The sequence below is a fragment of the Falco peregrinus genome, chromosome 1 (genome assembly GCF_023634155.1).
Source record: "Falco peregrinus isolate bFalPer1 chromosome 1, bFalPer1.pri, whole genome shotgun sequence".
In the NCBI taxonomy this organism is placed as follows: domain Eukaryota; kingdom Metazoa; phylum Chordata; class Aves; order Falconiformes; family Falconidae; genus Falco; species Falco peregrinus.
The window spans coordinates 53,246,815-53,265,156 of NC_073721.1; the positions used below are offsets into that span (position 1 = coordinate 53,246,815).

Below are 18,342 nucleotides of genomic sequence, written 5' to 3' on the forward strand. Positions count from 1 at the left end.
TGGAAGTTCTCTTTGCTGCTTGCCAATTTGAGGTGATCTGAGGCTATGTCAGGAATAAACTAACATGGCCAGAACTCCAACACATACTGGTGTCTTGTATAAGTTTGAAGAGAAATTTTATGGACAACTGGTCGTATTGCACCAGTGGGAAAGACATAAGAAAAAATGTTTAAGAGAGACAAAATAATTGTGCTGTAATAAATAAAAGGTGGAAATAACTGAGCAACTGAGATGCTGCTGAGGAAAATATTAAGCAAGAAAGGTTCAATATTAAACATCTAGAAATCTGAAAGGGTAACAAGCACCTTTATACATTCATACTCCGAAAGATAAAGATGCACTTTCATAAAATACTAGCAGAATTTTAAGAAAATCGATCAAAACACAAGTCCATTTGTGTGAGCTTACTGTGAATTTATAATTACCAGTATTTTTTTTCTTTTCCAGCAGAAGAATCTAAGCACTAGTAATGAAAGACCCGCTCAGCAGAAAGCAGTTCACTTTTTTTTTTTATTAAAACACCCCCTCTAATATGTGGAACATACAGAAAGAAAAGAAAGATACCTGGTGTTCTTGCAATGCGACTTCCAGCAACTAAGCCATTAATTTACGAACATATTAATGAATATACTATCCAAGAAATTTAAATTATGACTATAGCTAGTAGAAAAATAGTGACTTATTCTCACAGTAAGAGATCTGGAGTTCAGTTTCTTTACCCCTCACCACTTCTGTTTTCCTGTAGTAAGTTTATGTAATTTCAGTATGGCCTTGTATACAGTGATGTTAAGTGCTGACACTGCTATTTTCACCGCAGGGAAATGTGTCTGTGAGAAAAATGAAGTGCCAACTCAATCTTTGAATTTGAAGCAAACACAGAATAACTGGCAGATTTTAGGGAAGAGTTTTCAATATCCTTATTCTGACCAGTTCTTTTAATTTTAAGCCCTCTCCCACTACTCTGAGGCCTATACACATAAAATCACACACACACATACATATGTACACAGACCAGCACACATAGTTTAACCCACATAATTGCAAGTACTTTTTCAAATACTACCCTAATATTTTGCAATCTTCAGCTTGTAAGAGGAAAAATGGCTCAATTGCCACCTGGGGGTAAACATGGTATCTATATAACACTTCCTGTCCTGTTATGATTAAATATTCATAAATAAGGTAGTAAAAAGATTTCCTAGCACAGGTGTAATACCTATTCTGTGAAGCCTCTTTTTATTACCCTGTAACTTTCAAGTCCAGGTTAGAAAGCACATTTCTCATACTAGATCAACTTTTTTACTTGGAAATGAAAAAGATTTGAGCTCTGCATTATCAGCTGCTAAAATCAAAGGACAGGCTATGTAAACTTACAAGCTCCACTGATCCATAATGCTTTCTGCTAAACTCTCCACGTCTGCAACCCAGATCTTCAGAGACAGAGCTGGAATAGAAATGCTTCATCAGTGTACACAAGTCAACTAGCCTTACATCTCCTGCAACATTGTACCTTGCCATTAACATACACCACTCCTGCTGAACAAGGTTTGCAGCGTATAAACCCATTACTGCAGGGAACCCTTCTTAAAATATACACAATCTCTAGCAGCCATTGCAGTCTGGCTTTCAGAGGCCAGACCCAGAGGCCTTACCCTCAAAGGAAAAGAAATGTCTGTGTCCTGAACAGAAGCAAAAGCTATGATTAAATTAAATATTTAGTCATGACGTGATCAGAGTTCCAAAGTGGGTGGTGGTTTATAAACATGTTTGAAATCTGCATTTAATCTATGGGAAGAAAAACCTACAGTAAACTTAATGCCTCAAACATCTGCACTATTCTCAACTCACACTTAGTAAGTTGCTACTGTTTTTTTCCAGTCTTTTTTTAGCCTATGCCCAAAGAGAAACCAAACAATTACTTTAATTGAAAGCGTAAGGAAAGAACAGCATTTCATAGACTTTCCCCCCAATAACCTTAACAAAGATAAAATTACCAAGCAAGCAAAAGTAATCCTAGCATGCAAAGTTCAAAATCTATGTGCATTATCACATACAGTCTCATGCCGTCATATCACATTAAGCACACCACTCCCAGCTTCATGAGGCTAAAACGGATAGCAAACACCTTTCCTAACTATAAACACTAAGCCTCCTGCCTTTGTAATGGGGATATATGTGTTACAAACACAAGCTAAATAAGGATTTAGATGCAAATTTAACATAAACCTTGATTACCCAGTCTGTACCAGGGCTAGCAGCTCAGTCCCTCCATCATATTCCAAACTTACAGTTCACCCTTCAGTCAACAGTAATGAAAATATAGTAATTTAATTTTAATGGTAAACCAACCAAGACAACAATAAACTCTCCAGCAGTAAGAGACTGATTTTTCTGAGAATTATCAGTACTGTAAATTGCAATGTTATATTGATAAACAAAATATCTAAATTTTAATGCAACATCCTCCTATGTGCTTCTTGACTGTATGAGATACTGCAACACCAGACTCCAAAACATTTTAACTCTTAGACAGCTTTTCTATTTGGATCTGTGTTTATAAGTACTTAAAATTTCTTAAATGCAATTCATATTTCTGAGTTCTGTTCAGTTGGATTCCACATCTTTACCCAAGGAGAAGCAATACAAACCAGCCATATCTAACAGAACTTTAAAACTCACCAAAATAATTCTAGTATTTGCTTCCAGTATGTAAATCATGCGGGAAGAATAAGAACATGACAACAGTAATTTTAAATGACCCACACTGAAGCAGGAATGTTAGCTGCTGCAACAGCAGAGCTGCCTTTCTAACTTCACATGAATAAAACCTTCATATGACACTTTTGCTTCTGGTAACGCATACCCTGTACTTAATCAGTCAGCTGCCTTTCAGGCAGACCCCTTGTCGCACAAACATACCTGCACTGCTTCCTAAGCTTAAATGACTGTAATATAGCCAGTTTGACCCCTGAAGGCAGTGAAGCCACAGTCTGTGTTGACATCTATGGGGGCACACGCGTACATGCCACATCAGCAGTAATAGAAGTGACTTGAGGGAAACCGCCTACAGGAACTGAGCCTAATCTACAACAGAAGAAAGTTTACAAACTCCTAAACAACCACTCAGAAGTATTATAACCTGAAAACAAATACAATGATTTAAGCTTTCAGCTTGTGGTCGCCTGTATGACAAACATATGTTTGACTGGGGACAGTTATTAATCTTAACCTTCCTGAGAATTGGCATGAAATATCTTTCAGGAAAAAAATAAGTTCCTGTATCAGGAACCTGCACAGCAGAGATGGAAAAAGTCTGTGATACAAGAAGAAATTGGGCTTGGGTCCTGATCTAACAGCCCTTGTCATCAAAGCAGCTACAATTTGATATTACTTATGATGAGCTGTTTGTAGACATAAGAATTTCAGAGCCTTACTGTACTTACTGATACCAAAAAAAAAAATGTTAAAGCCTGCAATGCAAACAGCTTGCAGTCTAATTGAGAGTAACAACTCCTCCTTTTCCCCCCACAGCAGGCCAGAAAGCAGATGGAAACAAAATGATAAGAGAAACAGTATTAAAAAATTAAGACGTATTTAAATTACAAACGAGCCACAATAAGAATCCGCTCCAGTGAGTAAGGAAAGCTACTTCAAGTTGCTACCCATGGCCCAAAGATGGCACTTTCAAAGTCTGCAGCAGTACATCTTTATCTTTTCACATTTGTGACACAGGATTTTCAGAGCCTTATGATCTGGGCAAAGATGAAACAATCTTAATTGAGACCAAGAGAAGAAAGTCAGGAAGTCTGAGCATCCAGAAGCAGGTTCAAATCTTAAGCAATCACACACCACAAGGACTTCACGTCTATTACTTTTCTACAGCTACCACTAGTGCTGTTGGACCTTTGAGTGAACCCTGCCCTGCAACGCTGCTGCACTGCTGCACAGAAGCTGTAACACACCTCAACACTTAAAGCTCCTTCTGAGCCTGCAACAGAGAAGATGGCCCAGAGCAGCGAAAAGACTGAATGCAGGTAACTTCTGTTACAGTTACCTTCTACTTTTTGTGGTTTCATACCAACAATTGACATCTTCATTCAAAGTTTATTTGGACAGCCTCTTTTCACCCTACTCCTACATTTTAAAAGGAAATCACACAAAGTTTACATTTCATTACAAATGCATCACTTTCTTCCATCTTTCCATCATCTGAAGTATAAAAAAAACCCAAGCAAACGAACAACCACAAAACTTTACTTCAATATGTTTGCGGGAAAGAAAAATTTTGAAGCTACTATTCATGAGTTCTCGTCTTTCAGAAGGAAACACACATCAATTGGGCTAACAAGTTCTTTTCTGCAGTTATTAAGACTGCGTAACAAAGTGTTTCAAGATTAGCATCTATACAAAGAAAATAAATACATCAGATTTTCTTTTCCTTTCCAGATAGAACAAAAGAGTTCCCAACGTTAGTTCTGTATGGGCTGAAAGCGATCCTTTGCCTCTTCACAAATCTTGGAGAGAATTTGGAAAGTTCAGATAAAACCTAAAAAGTAATAATGCATCAAATGCCATTTTTAGAGTTCCTGACATGAAATTTGGCAGATCCTCCATGCAACAAATGGAATGCCTCATTTGCAATATATTTTAAGGCAGTGCGGTTTTGGTTGTGTTTTTTTTCTTTCACAGAAAAATCAGGCAATCGTGGTAGTGCTAGCATTTTCTTTGCATGCTACTTTTGTTCTACAAAATTCAGTTTTGTGGCTAAGGTGTTGCCTTAGAAACCACTGTAATAGCAATTCCGATCAATGAACACTTGTCACCGTCAGTATTGGTGGCAGAATGTTATGGAAACAGGAGTCAAGAGAGATTTTGCTGTCACTGAGCTCTGAAATTCAGTCTTTGATCAAATGAAGAAATATACGTAAGATGACAATTCAAGGAATGGGTTAAAAAAAAAAATAATTAAAAAAATCCAGCAACAGTCACTAGCACAACAAATCTTTTAAAGTCTTGGGAAAACCAGGTCACTGTTTTGTGTGTCCAACATCTGGACAACCCCAAACACAAATATAATACATATCAGAAAGTCACCACAAAGACCATCTGGCCTACTGTGCTTTGAATGGAACCATCTCTGTCTGGATAATTTTTAGAGACTTTCATCAGTCATGCCACAGGTCTCCAAAGCAGGAGAAAAAACAAGCTGAGGTTTATAAAACTGAACTACTTTCTGCCTTGTGGCAAAGCTAAGTGCAAAAAGCACGACACTAGAGGAAAATGCCATCTCATGAATTACCTGCGTGAAAAACCCAGGGAGTTATGAAGGCATTTTAGAACTATCTGCATACACACAAACTAAGTGTGTATAAGTCCTATACCTTAATTTGGTGATATTCCAGCTGAGTGAAAGTCAAACTGTCAGGAAAAGCATGCTGAGATCTGAGCACATTAATGCTGCAGAGATAAAGTCAGTAGCTAACAAAAAGCTTAAAAAAAACACACATTAAAAAAGTATTCAAACCCAAAGACTGTATAGCTGAAAAATGGATATAGGCATACAACACACAAATGCACTAATGTAAGTTACGGAGTTAAAGGAGGACATGACACGAAAGCCATTTATTTAGAAATACAAAACCTCAAAATGCCTATTAAGGTATATGCCTGGCAGACCAGGTAAAGAGCCTGGAAAGTAATGTCCAAAAGATGGTGGCAGAATTAAGACCAGACCAGATAACCTTAGTCAAGATCAGACCAGTGTAAGATCATTAAGATATCCCAACAATGACTACTGCAGTAACATTTCCCAACCAGAGAGTCACAGCAAAACAAAAGACAATGTGAGATGTAGAGTTAAGTTTGGTTCTACCATTCAAATCTTATTTTTCCTCAACATGGAGAAGATGATTGTCCTCCACACTGTCAGATGTACCCAACATTGCTTCTAGCAAAATTCTGGAGGAAGATTAACTGAAAGAAAAGTTCAGCATAAAGACCCCCTGATGTCTATGAGAGAGAGGATGTGGAAGTAGACCATCTGATCCAAGAATTTATGCTTTACCTGCACTTGCAAATAGAAAGCTCTTCACAACTGTTGTGAGGTCTACAAAACTATTCTCTATCACATGAATATATCCTCTATTCCAGATCCTCAAAAAAAAAACACTTTCTCTCTAAACAATCCCAGTACAGTTATTAGATACTTTTTTTCTTTTGTTGAGCATTTCCGTAACGATAAGCCATAAACCAGCTGCCTTTAGGAGGCACTCCAACATATTCCAACATTTCACATTTAATCAGCTTTGTGGGCCACAGAATGACAGAGAGCAGGGCTGTTTCAGAGTTCTGTCATTGCATGATAGACAAAATGATAAGCACGCAGACAGTAGCCAACAGCAGTATACATAAAACAAAAAGAAGATGGCACTGTCACATTCTTCAAGGAAACTGGCAAAGGCTTTGCATCACTCTTGATCAGGTCTTGAGAAGAAGAGTTACTGCAGTACTGCGGCCAGCCTCCAGTGCAAACCCATGGTCACAGGCCCCTACTGCAACACAGGTGAAGAAGAAAGACATGATAACCATGCATGCTTTCTAAGGCGAACCCACAGGGCTCCATTCCAAACCAAATACCCAATATCTAGCCCTACTAAGGGTACAGAGATTCACAGATGCAGCAAAACAGGGTACATTCATCAGATAATGCAGAGGAGAAGACCAAGAGAGAACACATTTAATGGGAGACATAAGTCTATTTTCTTACATCACTGGATATAGATGGAAAACACAAAGCCCAGGAAAAGCATAAAGAACAGTTTCTGTGCCTGAAACATTCATACACCTACTGCTCCACAAACTATATTCCAATAATTTGCAGAAATACATTGTCTCACCGCAAACCACACCCTTTGGTACCAAAAGCATTTCTCTGACACCACGCTTGCTAATTAAAAAACAGGAGTATATCCAAGGAAAACACCAATTAAAACTAGTGTTTTAATATTAATTTTTATCCATTTGCATCCCAACTCAAAGTACTTAAAACATACCTAACTTTCAAACACAGTAACAGTCCTTTTAAAAATGAGAATTAAACCCAATAGCTAATCTCTGCTTCTTCTCAACCTAATAACCTCGTATCTCATTTCTACTTCATATCATACTTGCCACATGCTTTGTACAAAGTACTTAAAGCAGAATGTCACACCAACATATACAACAGACAACCTTATGAAATTTAAGCATCTTAGCCTCAATTAAAGCATAGGTGAGATTTACATTATCAGCCCATTTGCATAGATGCACATATTGCCCAGCGAACTCCAGCCTGCGTGCATCTTTGGCTCTACGTTCTCACTTACTACTAAAATTTGTACTCGTCAACTCACTGACATACCACATAATCTAATTTTTAAATTATGCTGTCATTAATATTAGATTGTCTTACTAATTTTCTTCATTGGATTACATCCTTCCTCAGTCCTGATCTGACTGACATCAGAAAAACAGTGCGGCTGCAGTTATGCCAGTTTTAAAATAGTTTATATCCTATTAAGAAGAACTGCCAGCACTGAAGTATTTCCGTTAGCTTACCAGTGGCTCAGATCAGTTTGACCTGATAATTTACAATGTATTTATATTGCAAAGTGTTTTAATACAGACGAGCCTTTATCCATCTGAAAAAAAGAGCAGCTTACACACACCCGTGCAGCGCCCGGCACACACCGCGCCTGCCTCTCCCATCTGCTGGGCGGTGTAAAGGCGCAGCCGTGAGGAAGAGGAGAGCGGACAGCTTCCTCCCACTTCAGCGGAACCTACTGCCACATTGGAACAGTCCCGAAAGTCTAACAGCGCAAGTTTAAACACACTGCTGCGCTACACGTAGGCATGTGCTTTTAGGACCCTGGTGTCAAACCACAAGTTTTGCCTATCGGGAGTCTGACGGGGGCACGGCGGCGCGGGGCGGGGTGAGTTTGCAGATTGCACCTGTGCGAGCGCCGCGGCGCAGCCTGCGCGCCCCGCGCTGCCCCCCGCCGATGCCCTCTCCCCGCCGCGGGGCGGGCGCTCCGGGGAGCTGCATCGCTGCTCAGCCGCGCCTGCCCAACGCTGCCCAAACCGCGCGCCCGAGCCCGGAGGCGCCGCCGGCCGCAGCCCCCGCGGCCCCGGTGTCCCGCCGCCCCGCGGCCCCCCGGCCCGCCCCCCGCGGAGGCGCGGCACCGCCTCCCCGCCATCGGCAGCGCGGGCCCGCTCCGCATCGCGCCCCGCCCGAGCTCGGCCCCCGCCTCCCCGGCGCCGGTACCGCTGAGTGAGGCCGAGGAAGCGGGTGGAAGCCGCCTCCGCGCCGCTCAGCTCCATGCGGGCGGCCGGCCGGAGGCCTCGTCGCCCCGGCGTCGCTCCCGCGGCTCCGTCCCGCGGGGGAGAGGCGGCGGGAGCTCCGCGCACATCCCGCTGCCCCGGCGCAGGGCCGCCGCGCCCGCCCCGGCCCGCCAGCCACTCAGGCGCCGCGCCGGCCGCCGCCAGGGCCCGCCGGGAGCTGTAGTCCCGGCCTGCGCGCGGCGGCCCCGGCCGCGCAGCGCCAACTGCCCGCCCGCGCAGCGAGCGCCACGGGCGAGCGGCGGAGGGCGGAGGGAGCGGGCTGCCGTGGAGTCCTGGGCCCGGAGCCGGCTGCTGCTCCGCGGCAGCCCAGCCCTTCGCCGTCCCCGCACTCACCTGCGGCCCCGGCGGCGCTCGGGAGGTCGGGCCCGGCGCTACCGCTGCTGCGTCAGGTAAGGCGCGGGACGGCGGCGCAGCCCCTTCAGCAGCGCAGCCGGCTCGCTGACTGACGGCCTCCGTCACCTTCGGTCGCAACGAGGCAGCAGCGGGAAGCCTCACGGGGTAAGGCACGACAGCTTAGTTCGGTATCGTGGCTTCAACAAAGCCGAAGAGTCAGGACGCGGCCGTCTCTGGCTTGCGAGCCGGCACCGCTCACTGCAGCGCTACTGTCTCGAACGATCTGCACCTTCGTGACTTTTTACAGTCTAATGCATAACAGAACAGCGGCGCTTTCAAGTGTGTGAAGCTCTTCCCTCCGTTTTCTCCTTTTACGCAGACAGACACTACTGTTCTCTACCTTTTCAGGAGGTAAACATAGTGTGTGCTTGCCGTGTGACAGAAACCCTGGAGTGAGGTTGGAACCCCGGCGTCAGGAACCAAAGCATAGCAAGGTGACCGCAAGTGGTTTGACTGCATGAGAACTTTACAACTTTTCAGTGGGACTTGAAACCAATATGGCAATCAACTATTACAACTAAAGATGAACCAGTATTTTGCCAGAGTAACAACCTGTATCTTAGGTAATCGTAACTTGCATGACTCTTCTGTTCAGACAAATTTCTTCAGTAATTTCAATTGATTGTATGTTTTGTAATGAACTGCACTGCATTACTGTGCATTATTAAATACTGCATCCATCCATGTAGTAAACTAATAAGTTACTACATGATGTGATTCTGTATACCTTCATCCTTCTTTACAACAGTTATTACAAAATAGTATCTTCAGCTAACACGCTAAAACTCTGAGGTTTGAACTTAATGAAAAGCTTCCCTAGTGTTAAAAGACTGTTCAATTTCCAGATTTCATATCATTCTGGGTCTCTGCTTATTCTACCAGCCACTAGAAAATGAAGAGTAACACAAGAGGGCAAAGGACACCAATTACGTAGTAGAAGACACCAAAGAGCACCTTTTAATTAATGCTGATCCAGGCTGGACTCAAGCTAGTGATGTACTGCTGATGAATTCTGTCAAGCATTAGCTTTACATTAAAGAATTCAGACAGCATAGAATGCTAAAGCTTACTAAGACTGAAGACCCATTTGGATCCTCCATCAGCAAAGTTTCCAACACACTGACACCTGGGCTAGATAGCCTCACAACGGAGCCCCTGGCAGCAATTCTGAGTAAGTCTGCACCATCCAGCAGTTAGCTTCACCTTCTATGTCACAGCACCACTCTTTGCTGTCAATTTTGCCATTGTGTTTGAGGAGTCACACTATCAGCTGCTCAGTAAAGTTACTTGGGGTTAAAAACAGGAGGGAAAAAGTATTTAAAAAATGGTAGGGAGAGACTTTTTTTGGTTAACCAGGGAATTAATAGGATGCAGTTTGATTGTGAGTTTAATGATTGATTTTAGTAAAGTGCAAGCATAATAAAAGGGATAAAATGCATTTAGAACCCAGCATACTGTTATTCCAAACCTCACATCATCACATAGGTCCTCCTAAAAGTTACATGTCCCACAGCTGCTCAGTTTGGCAGATGGTGCCTCAGGTCCAAATAAAAAAATTGTACCCATCCTCCCACTGACAACTGGCTGTTACTCCTAGAGAAGTGTGAGAATTCCACGCATGGGGCGCTCTGGGAGTAATCTCTCTGTGCTTTCTCCTGCACAGTGCCTTTTTCCTCATACAGATAAATGCAGCGTTTCATAGTTCATTCAGCTAGAAATGATGCCATCAAACTTAAATCAAACATTTAACAATTTTTTGAGTAATCTTCATTAACTATTACTGTGCTTTCACACAGTGTTAAATGTATGGACATGAGCCAGTCCTATACAGTCTGCCCCCTGACAAAACCTCAAAGCTGACAGGAGATAGGAATCTGCACCTTAGTAATGACACCTCTGTTTTTTAAAAATAAATCTAAAAATACCCTATGTCTACAGGCAAGAAACTCCAAGAAGGTAACTGGTTAATTACTGCAAACAGTGCTTTGTACTAGTTAACTGTATCACTCAATACTGTTAGCAGTTTTGAAGGACCCATGCATGGAAAAGATCTTCCAGTTTTGGGAATCAATGGAAATAACTTATTTTAGCCCAGTAAAATAACACACTGTAAAGAATATTTTATCTGTTTGCAGACTACCTGTATAGGGCCCATTACATCATAACTTAAATGTCTGAACACAAATCCAGCCATGTGCCACTTGAAAGTACATTTCAACTAATAACACTGTAAACTCAAAGCTGACCGCTTATATGTCAAGCAATACCTTAACAAATGTAAATAGGCATGCCCAATAAAATAACTTAAAAGGAACTTCTATACTAAAGAAACAAAAATATTTATTGCAAGAAACACCAACAATAAGCCCTACTCAGTATTTTGCAACAACCACAACTTTCCTTCTTTCTAAATATCTGGACTGCTTTACAAGATTGCCAAAAATGAGGCTTCATTTCTTTGGTTCCTTCAAAAGAAGCTACGTCCGTGGAATGGAAGAATGAAACAGAAAAAGAAATATTCCACAAATACTTAATTTCCACTTTAATGCAATTGCCACTTACCCCATTCCTCTTCCCGTCTGTGCACTAGGTATAAAAGAGTTTCTATGAACACATGCACTCACTCAAACCTAATGCTCTGTGGTGCCCCTCTGTCACCCTGAAGAGTACCAGCTTTCAGAACACAATGAGTCTTTCAAACAGCAAAGAAACATACCTTGCAACAGCAGCTTTTTCTCAGGCTATTTCTTTCTAAATATGCCTTCTGATAGGGAGAGCCTGAGAAAGTTCTGGGCCTGTCTTATACGCTGTACTGAAGTCTAACAGTGTGCTAAAATTCCAGCCAGGGTAGAATGCAAGCACAGAGCCTCTGCATGAAAAAGAACCACAAAAAATGAAAGCTTGAAGGTTTGGGGTTATTTTCAAATGTTTACATTAAAAAAAAAAAAAAAAAAAGGCATTTCTGTAGTATGCTCTAATTTCAATGCTGCAATAAATCTTCAACACAATAAACCCCACAATATTCTTTACACAAAGGACTGCCTCCCTTACAACACGCTGTCACCAATTCTTTTCCCATTTTCTCAAACAACAAGCACGCAAAGATGGAAATAAAAGAGGTAGTAGCAAACTAAGAAAACAAGTGTGTAAAGAGGTATGCTGGATGCTGTTTAGCTAAGATTTGGGATTCCCGTTGGCAGCTTTCAGCAATCATAGATATTTCTAGTATTCTGTTGCAGGATGCAGCATGCCTCTGCAGTAAGAGGCTGGCAGAGACACAAATAGCAGAACTGCCTTAGCTTTATTGGTAATTGCTGCTGATTCTATGACAATTCCATACTTCCCCCAAAAGAAAAAAAAAAACCAATATAATATATAAAAATGGATTTTATAAGCATATACTGAGAAACTGAGAAAAATAGTTAAAGAAAGGGACAGACATGAAAGCTCACAGCCTATTAAATATAAAGAAGAAAGTCTGAGAAAGAGATTTACGGGAATATTAAGAAAAAGTTACTCGCTGGAAAAGATACAGGATGGTAATAAACCTGAAGGTCTATCAAAATAGACCTCTACATTCTTTAATTTCCTGAATTATGTTTCCCTTAAACTGCTTCCACCTTCATAATAGCATGAGTCATTCAAGTCCATGTTGTTTAGACAATACAAAGACCGGTGAAGAGCTCAATTCACCAGATGTGTGAAATCCGTATCATCAGCAATTTCAAACAGGGTTATTCTTCTCTTAAAACAAGGACTCTTCATCATTACTTTTGTTAAGGCACTGTAAAACAAGCTTACTTTCCAACAAACTTGAGGACAGACGAGATCCTGAGCATCTTGCAGACAAGGAATATACTTTGAAAATGATTGCAGACTCTTAGATGAGAATACAGCTGATCTATTTCAGCTTGATGAGTAACACTACAATTAAGATTTCAAAATAAGTCTTATCAATCCATTTTATCTTGATTTCCCCGAAAGACCACAAAGTAACTTTTAGTGACACTTTAAAAGGATGAACTTTCCCTTTACAGCAAAACCATTTTGTAACTCCACTGGTGATGTCTCTCTCATTTTTCTGAAGCGCACAGTACAAGTACTTACATAGCATACAATGATCCAAAAAGAGAAGATATGTTTGATTTCTTTTTTTAGACAAAATCAAAACCACTCATCTTTTTTACAATTGGACAGCTACCAAAAAAAAAAAAAAAAAAAAAAAAAAAAGATAAACCTAGAAGCAAAGCTCCCAAAAGCAGTCTAAGCCACAAAATTTGAAGTGTAAAGTTTGGTTTGGTTTTTTTTTTTCGTGTTTGCAATAATAGTAACAAAGTCAAGAAAACCCTGGACACGTACAGGACTAGAGTAAGATAGTTCAAATTCTACTTAAGTCCACATGGCCAGCATTTTCTGTCATCTCACTGGGTTTGGACCTTCAAATGTATTTAGCCATTTAGGGACTTAGATAGAAATCAGACCAGTTGAATCTCAGCTAGAAGGTCTGCATTACCTTCCATGCAGCCACAGACATTTCTAGTGCACAGCCAAACTTTATCTACCATTACTACTTTCAAGCTTTCCCCTTCTCCTTCACACTGTGCTTTCAATGCACCTGTGCAGACCTGAAGCGGCTTGAGTTGGCCACTGCCTGGGCAAGTTTAAGATCCTACATTTGGTGTAGCCTACTTGCCATCTCTGAAGGCTTTCACAAGTCCAGCCTGCCTACAAAACCACGATACAAAATGAGAGATAAAGTACTTCATGCAAGCTCTTAAACTACATATATATTTTTTCTTGGTGAAAACATGAAGACTTTAAAAATTACAGTGATTGGCACAGAGGAAGTATGAAAATAATTTATGCTCAGAGAAAGAGATTTGCAGAATGACCCACAGTACCATAAGACCATAAGGGGCTCATAAGAAGCAGAGATCCCGAGCTGCTTCTTACAACCCTGCTGTGCACTGAGCATTTAATGGATTGCAAAGGTGTAACATAATTTCAGCCATCTGCAGAACGTTTTCTTTGGAAAGTATACCTATTCAGTATGCCTGCAAGTAGCAGAAACTAGCTGGTTCCAAGACAGGTAGGTCAGATTTGCTGTGGAATGCTGCTCTCAAGTCAAAAGACACCAGGCCAGAACGACTTCCATTCACACTATGTGACTAAAACAGTGGGCTCAACATGGTGACTTGACTGCCAGATGAAAAACTAAGGAATTCAAGACGCACCTAGACAGCATTATAATGAATACTGAGGAAAAGCCAGTCAGCGCAGTTTGTACACAGATGAAATACTAAAATAAAGGCTTAACTTAGAAAGTAAGAAACAAGAAGTGCCACAATAGCATTCCCTGAAGTGTAGTTAGCATTGCATTTGACACCAAGCAGACAGACAATCTCAGTGTGCAGTGGAAAATTTAGTATATGAATGACAGTTGGGCCTTACTAGAAATGAAAGAAAAGTTCTTGCAATGACACGGCTGATGCAGAGAGGGGTGAAAATCCAAACAAATTCCAGTAAACCCAATAAATCCCAAACCAGAATGCTAGCTGTTAGGAAAAAAACACCAACAACCAAGGGCAACTCCAATGCAGGGATAAAACTTCAATGAGTATTTTTATGAAGGCTAATGCACAAAATATGTAACAAAGAAATAACCATGACCATCAAACTGTATTTCTCTGGGAGGCAGGGTGAAAGGATATTGCATAGCTAGAACTAAAGTAATTATCTTCTAAAATGCACTGGCAACCTGTCAAAGAGTGACTGAACTCCAGCTATTTTTGTGGGTAACTGGTTGAGCCATCCATTTTCATAAAAATTATTCTCAGTATTTCAAATATTTGAAATAGCTAAGCAGTGGATCAAGAAAAAAAAAACCCAAGATATCAGCTTTTAAGAAAACAACAGAATGTCTTGCTTTTTTAAAAATTCTGAATTTCCTAAATGAAACAATTCACCTGTACAGTTCTTAGGAGAGCTTTGTGTGATTTTTAAGTCAAAGGACAAGAATTTCTTTTCCCATGGGCAAGACTTCCTTCGCCTCTGAGACATGCGCGCGCCTACCTGTACACACAGAAACACGCGTGCAACTGCACAGGTACCGACCACAGATCTCAACAAAAGAAAACGCAGCCTTATCAGGGGCTGGAGGTTCACCCAGGCCTCATTCGGAAGAGTTCTTCAGAGCCTTTCTAGTTGTTGGTTTATATAAGACAAATCTCTGAAGGGTTTACTATGTTTTCTCACGCTGGCGGCCGCTGCCGACGGGGGAGGAGAGCGTGCGCCCCGGCGGCCCCCCCAGGCCGGCGGCTTCGGCCCCCCCAGCCTCGCTGCCCCTCAGAAAGCCCTGCGGAGGGGCCGCCCGGCCCCAGCAGCGGCCCCGGCCCGCGCTGCCGGAGCGGTGGCGGTTCCGAGCGCCACCCCGCCGGCCGAGCGCCCGCTCCTCTCGGACGCCCCCGAGCCCGGTAGTTACCAGAGGACTCTCAGCGGCGCCGGGCACCAGCAGCAGCTGGCGGGGAAGCTGCCCGGCGCGCCTGAGAAGGGCATCGGGACGCCCTCCTGCCGCGGCGCCCCCGCACTCCTCTCGGTCGCGGCGCTCCCCCGCTGAGGCGGGCCGGCCGGGCGCACGGGGCCGCGCCTCTCTCGCCCCGCCGCTGCGGCACGGCGCCTCCGCAGCCCGGGGCCCGCGGCGGCGGAGCAGGGCGCAGGCCGCCGAGCCCCGGTCCGCGCCGGCCGCCGGGTCCTAGAGCCCGCGGGTCCGCGGCGTCGGCAGCGGGGCGGGCGCAGCACCGTCTGTGAGGCAGGCGTGGAGGAGGGGAGCGAAGCCCTGCTGCTGCCGTCGTCCCGGCCAGGGCCAGCTTCCCGTCAGCGCCGTCCCGCCGGTATCGGGGGTTTTCAGAGGCCGTGGCTTTTATCCTGCCTTGGCTGCACACAGCTTTCTGAGCGGCCTGAAGGTCTGAGCTGCCGGTGCTGTGGCAGTCAGGAGCCGGCACGCGCGACGGAGGGAGGACTGGGGCTCCGCTTGGTGCAGAAGCATACATGGAGCAGGGGTGACAGGGGAGCGGGGAAAAGGAAGAGAGTGGGCAGGCTTCCCGGCTCTTGCAGGGACGAGAGGCAGCCTGCGGTGGGGTAGCGCTGGAGCACAAGCACCGGTGCTCTCCTGGCTTTTTTCCTTCTCCTGCACTTGGCAGGTGAGAGGGCGGCCAGGTGAGAGCTGACTGCTCGTTTCTCCTTTCTGCGTTGCATGTGTGCGTGGCCGTGCCAAGAGAAACACTTCTAGCATTGCAGTGTCAGTCTGTGCTGCTGGTTCTCTCAGTACCAACATCAACCGAAGCCTGGAATTGCTGGGTACCCAAGTGAGCCTGATGGCCATTGAGGGCTATGGGACATCCTGGTAATGAAAGGGAGCTGTGTATGTGACCAAAGCAGCTTAGAGTCAATCTGAACTGTGAGAACAATTACGGGCTGTGTGAGAGGATAGAGAGTGCCTGAAGAGAGATGTGTGAGAGGAGGATGGAGAATGGTCTGGTGGGAGGTGAGAGCACAGCTGGGTATTGTGAAGGAGAGTAAGAAAGAGAAACATTGTTATCTAGTAGCAAATAGGTGTCTGCATGCTTGTAGTGATACCTAGCTACCTAACTGCATGAATGGTCTCTGCCCTGAGCCTGGTGGTACATACAGCTGGACTTTGTATCTGGGCTCAGAGATATAAATATGAGCTTCTCTGTACAATAAAGTGTCTCTGGTTGCACCACAACTGGAGTCTGTGCCTTCATAGGCCACTACAGGCCTCAGAGTAGGAAACAGTTCTGGGAGAGCTGTGCCGTCGCCTGGCCACTTGGTCACTGTTCTTGTCTTTTGCAGATGCTGACATAGTCTGGCAGTTGAAGGACAGTTGCAGCCGGGAGCTCTGTAAGGATGTGGCCAGCCATGGAGGACAAGCTTAGGCTTGCACCCTGGCTACTGCAGATTGTCTTAAAATTTTTAATGAATCTTTCTGTATTTTGTGTTTGTTTGTGAAACAGTTAACTACATGAATATCTTCTATCCTCTATGTTAGCATTCCGTTAGCACTTATTAACCAATGATGTATGGGTTGCTGAGCTACTTGTCATTGGAGGCTGTGTTACTTGAGGTCCTTATTATCTAGACCGTAACCAGAGCACCTGGGTTCTGTTGTGTATAGGATGAGTTACGGGGCAACTTGGCAAGGTAAATACCTAGCCATCCAACTTGGCAATAAAACTTATGGGTTTTGTTTCAAAAGTGAACTGCTTTCATTATAGTACTTAAGAGCACACCCACAAGTCAGGAAGACCCTTGCCCAGGTGAAGAAGTTTTCCCTGTGCAGGCATGATAACAGAAGAGGATGATACAGCAGATATTATAATTATATGCAAATTACTAACTATTCATTGTAACTGTAAGTGTACGACCTTGTAATTTTTGTGTGTAAATGTAATGGTGAAATTGGCATGGGTGTACTTGATTTGTGGAGATTCCACCGAGCACCCAGCGCTGCAGTAAAGAAGTGCCTGCTTATCTAATTTGTGTAGATGGGTTTTTCATTCCCCGGCTAACATGGGTACAGCTAAGTCCCGTGAGGGGGGCTGTATGGGTAGACGGTGGTTGTGCTCTAGTTCGGGATGGGGAAGACTGTTCACAATTTTTGTGCTGCTGGGTGGAAGGAGCTGGAGACGGTGAGGTTTGACACTGAAGCAAAGTAAAAAATTTACTGGTTTATATCATAAAAAAAAATACTTCCCCAGATGCAGTATTTTACCTTCATTCTGCAAGGCATTTTCTGGTTAGTCTTTAGGGTGGAATTTACTGGCCAGAGGCAAAGGTTTTATAAGTGTTGTTAGTGACTGCAGAAGGAATATTACTAATTGTCACAAATGCTTCTCTCTTAATAGGTTTTGCTTTCCTTAGGGAAAGGCTGGTTGCTGGTAATAAATATCACTGGCTCTGAATGTTTGCCTGTGGAGCTCAGAGGACCCCAAAAATTATGTTAATTGTTCCTAATGCAGATGAATTAATGCTTATGGTTTTGCACGTAGGTTCAGTGGAAGGACATTCTCATGCAAGTCTTCCTATTCTGCTTCAGGAAAGCTTTTAAAGCTACGGACAAAAATTCTTCAGGGTCTCTCTACTGTTTTCCTGCTCATACATGCTTTAGGGTTTCTTACTTAAAGCTGAGGGTTCAGAGCCTTTCACTTATGGTTTGGTTTTAAGAGTGTGTAGCTGAGGGTTGCTTACCCACAGGTTGTAGTTTATTTTGTGAGGCTCGGTATTTGTCAGGGTTTATAGTTTACTATTGTACTGATCAGGCATCTGAGTTTAACATCTATCATCATCCATAAACTAAATCCCAAAAAACCATTCTGGTTCCAAGATGTGAAGTTTATAGCTTTGATTCAGGATTGATGACTTACAAAAATGGAAATGTCTAAATTCTAAGATAATAAACTGTAAGTCTCGAACCCTAAACACTAGGCTGTGAATCCTTCTGTGAGGTTTGTCATCTTCCCCTATGCCAGCCAGAGTTCAGCTCTGTGCTCT

The 18,342-nt window shown here is 43.3% G+C and overlaps 1 protein-coding gene and 1 long non-coding RNA gene across 11 annotated transcripts in view; one reads left to right on the top strand and one right to left on the bottom strand.

Moving 5' to 3' along the window:
* GARNL3 (GTPase activating Rap/RanGAP domain like 3) overlaps positions 1–18,342 on the bottom strand; it is an 80,557-nt gene that overhangs the window by 46,630 nt on the left and 15,585 nt on the right. For 4 of the 10 annotated variants that reach the window (XM_055815562.1, XM_055815553.1, XM_055815558.1 and 1 more), the window contains exons 1-2: positions 8,303–8,496; positions 1,375–1,444 (exon numbers count right to left, since the gene is read on the bottom strand). The exons of 5 other annotated variants lie outside the window; for them this stretch is intronic. In XM_055815562.1, coding sequence (XP_055671537.1) covers positions 1,375–1,444; positions 8,303–8,358 — 126 coding nt within the window. In that variant the 5' untranslated portion in view covers positions 8,359–8,496. Of the gene's footprint in view, positions 1–1,374; positions 1,582–8,302; positions 8,497–18,342 lie in introns of those variants that run through there. One more of the 10 variants, XM_013294417.3, reaches the window with a different exon arrangement.
* LOC114010486 (uncharacterized) lies at positions 8,748–17,046 on the top strand. The gene is made up of 2 exons (XR_003551906.2): positions 8,748–9,943; positions 16,645–17,046. It is a non-coding gene; the product is annotated as an uncharacterized LOC114010486 (long non-coding RNA).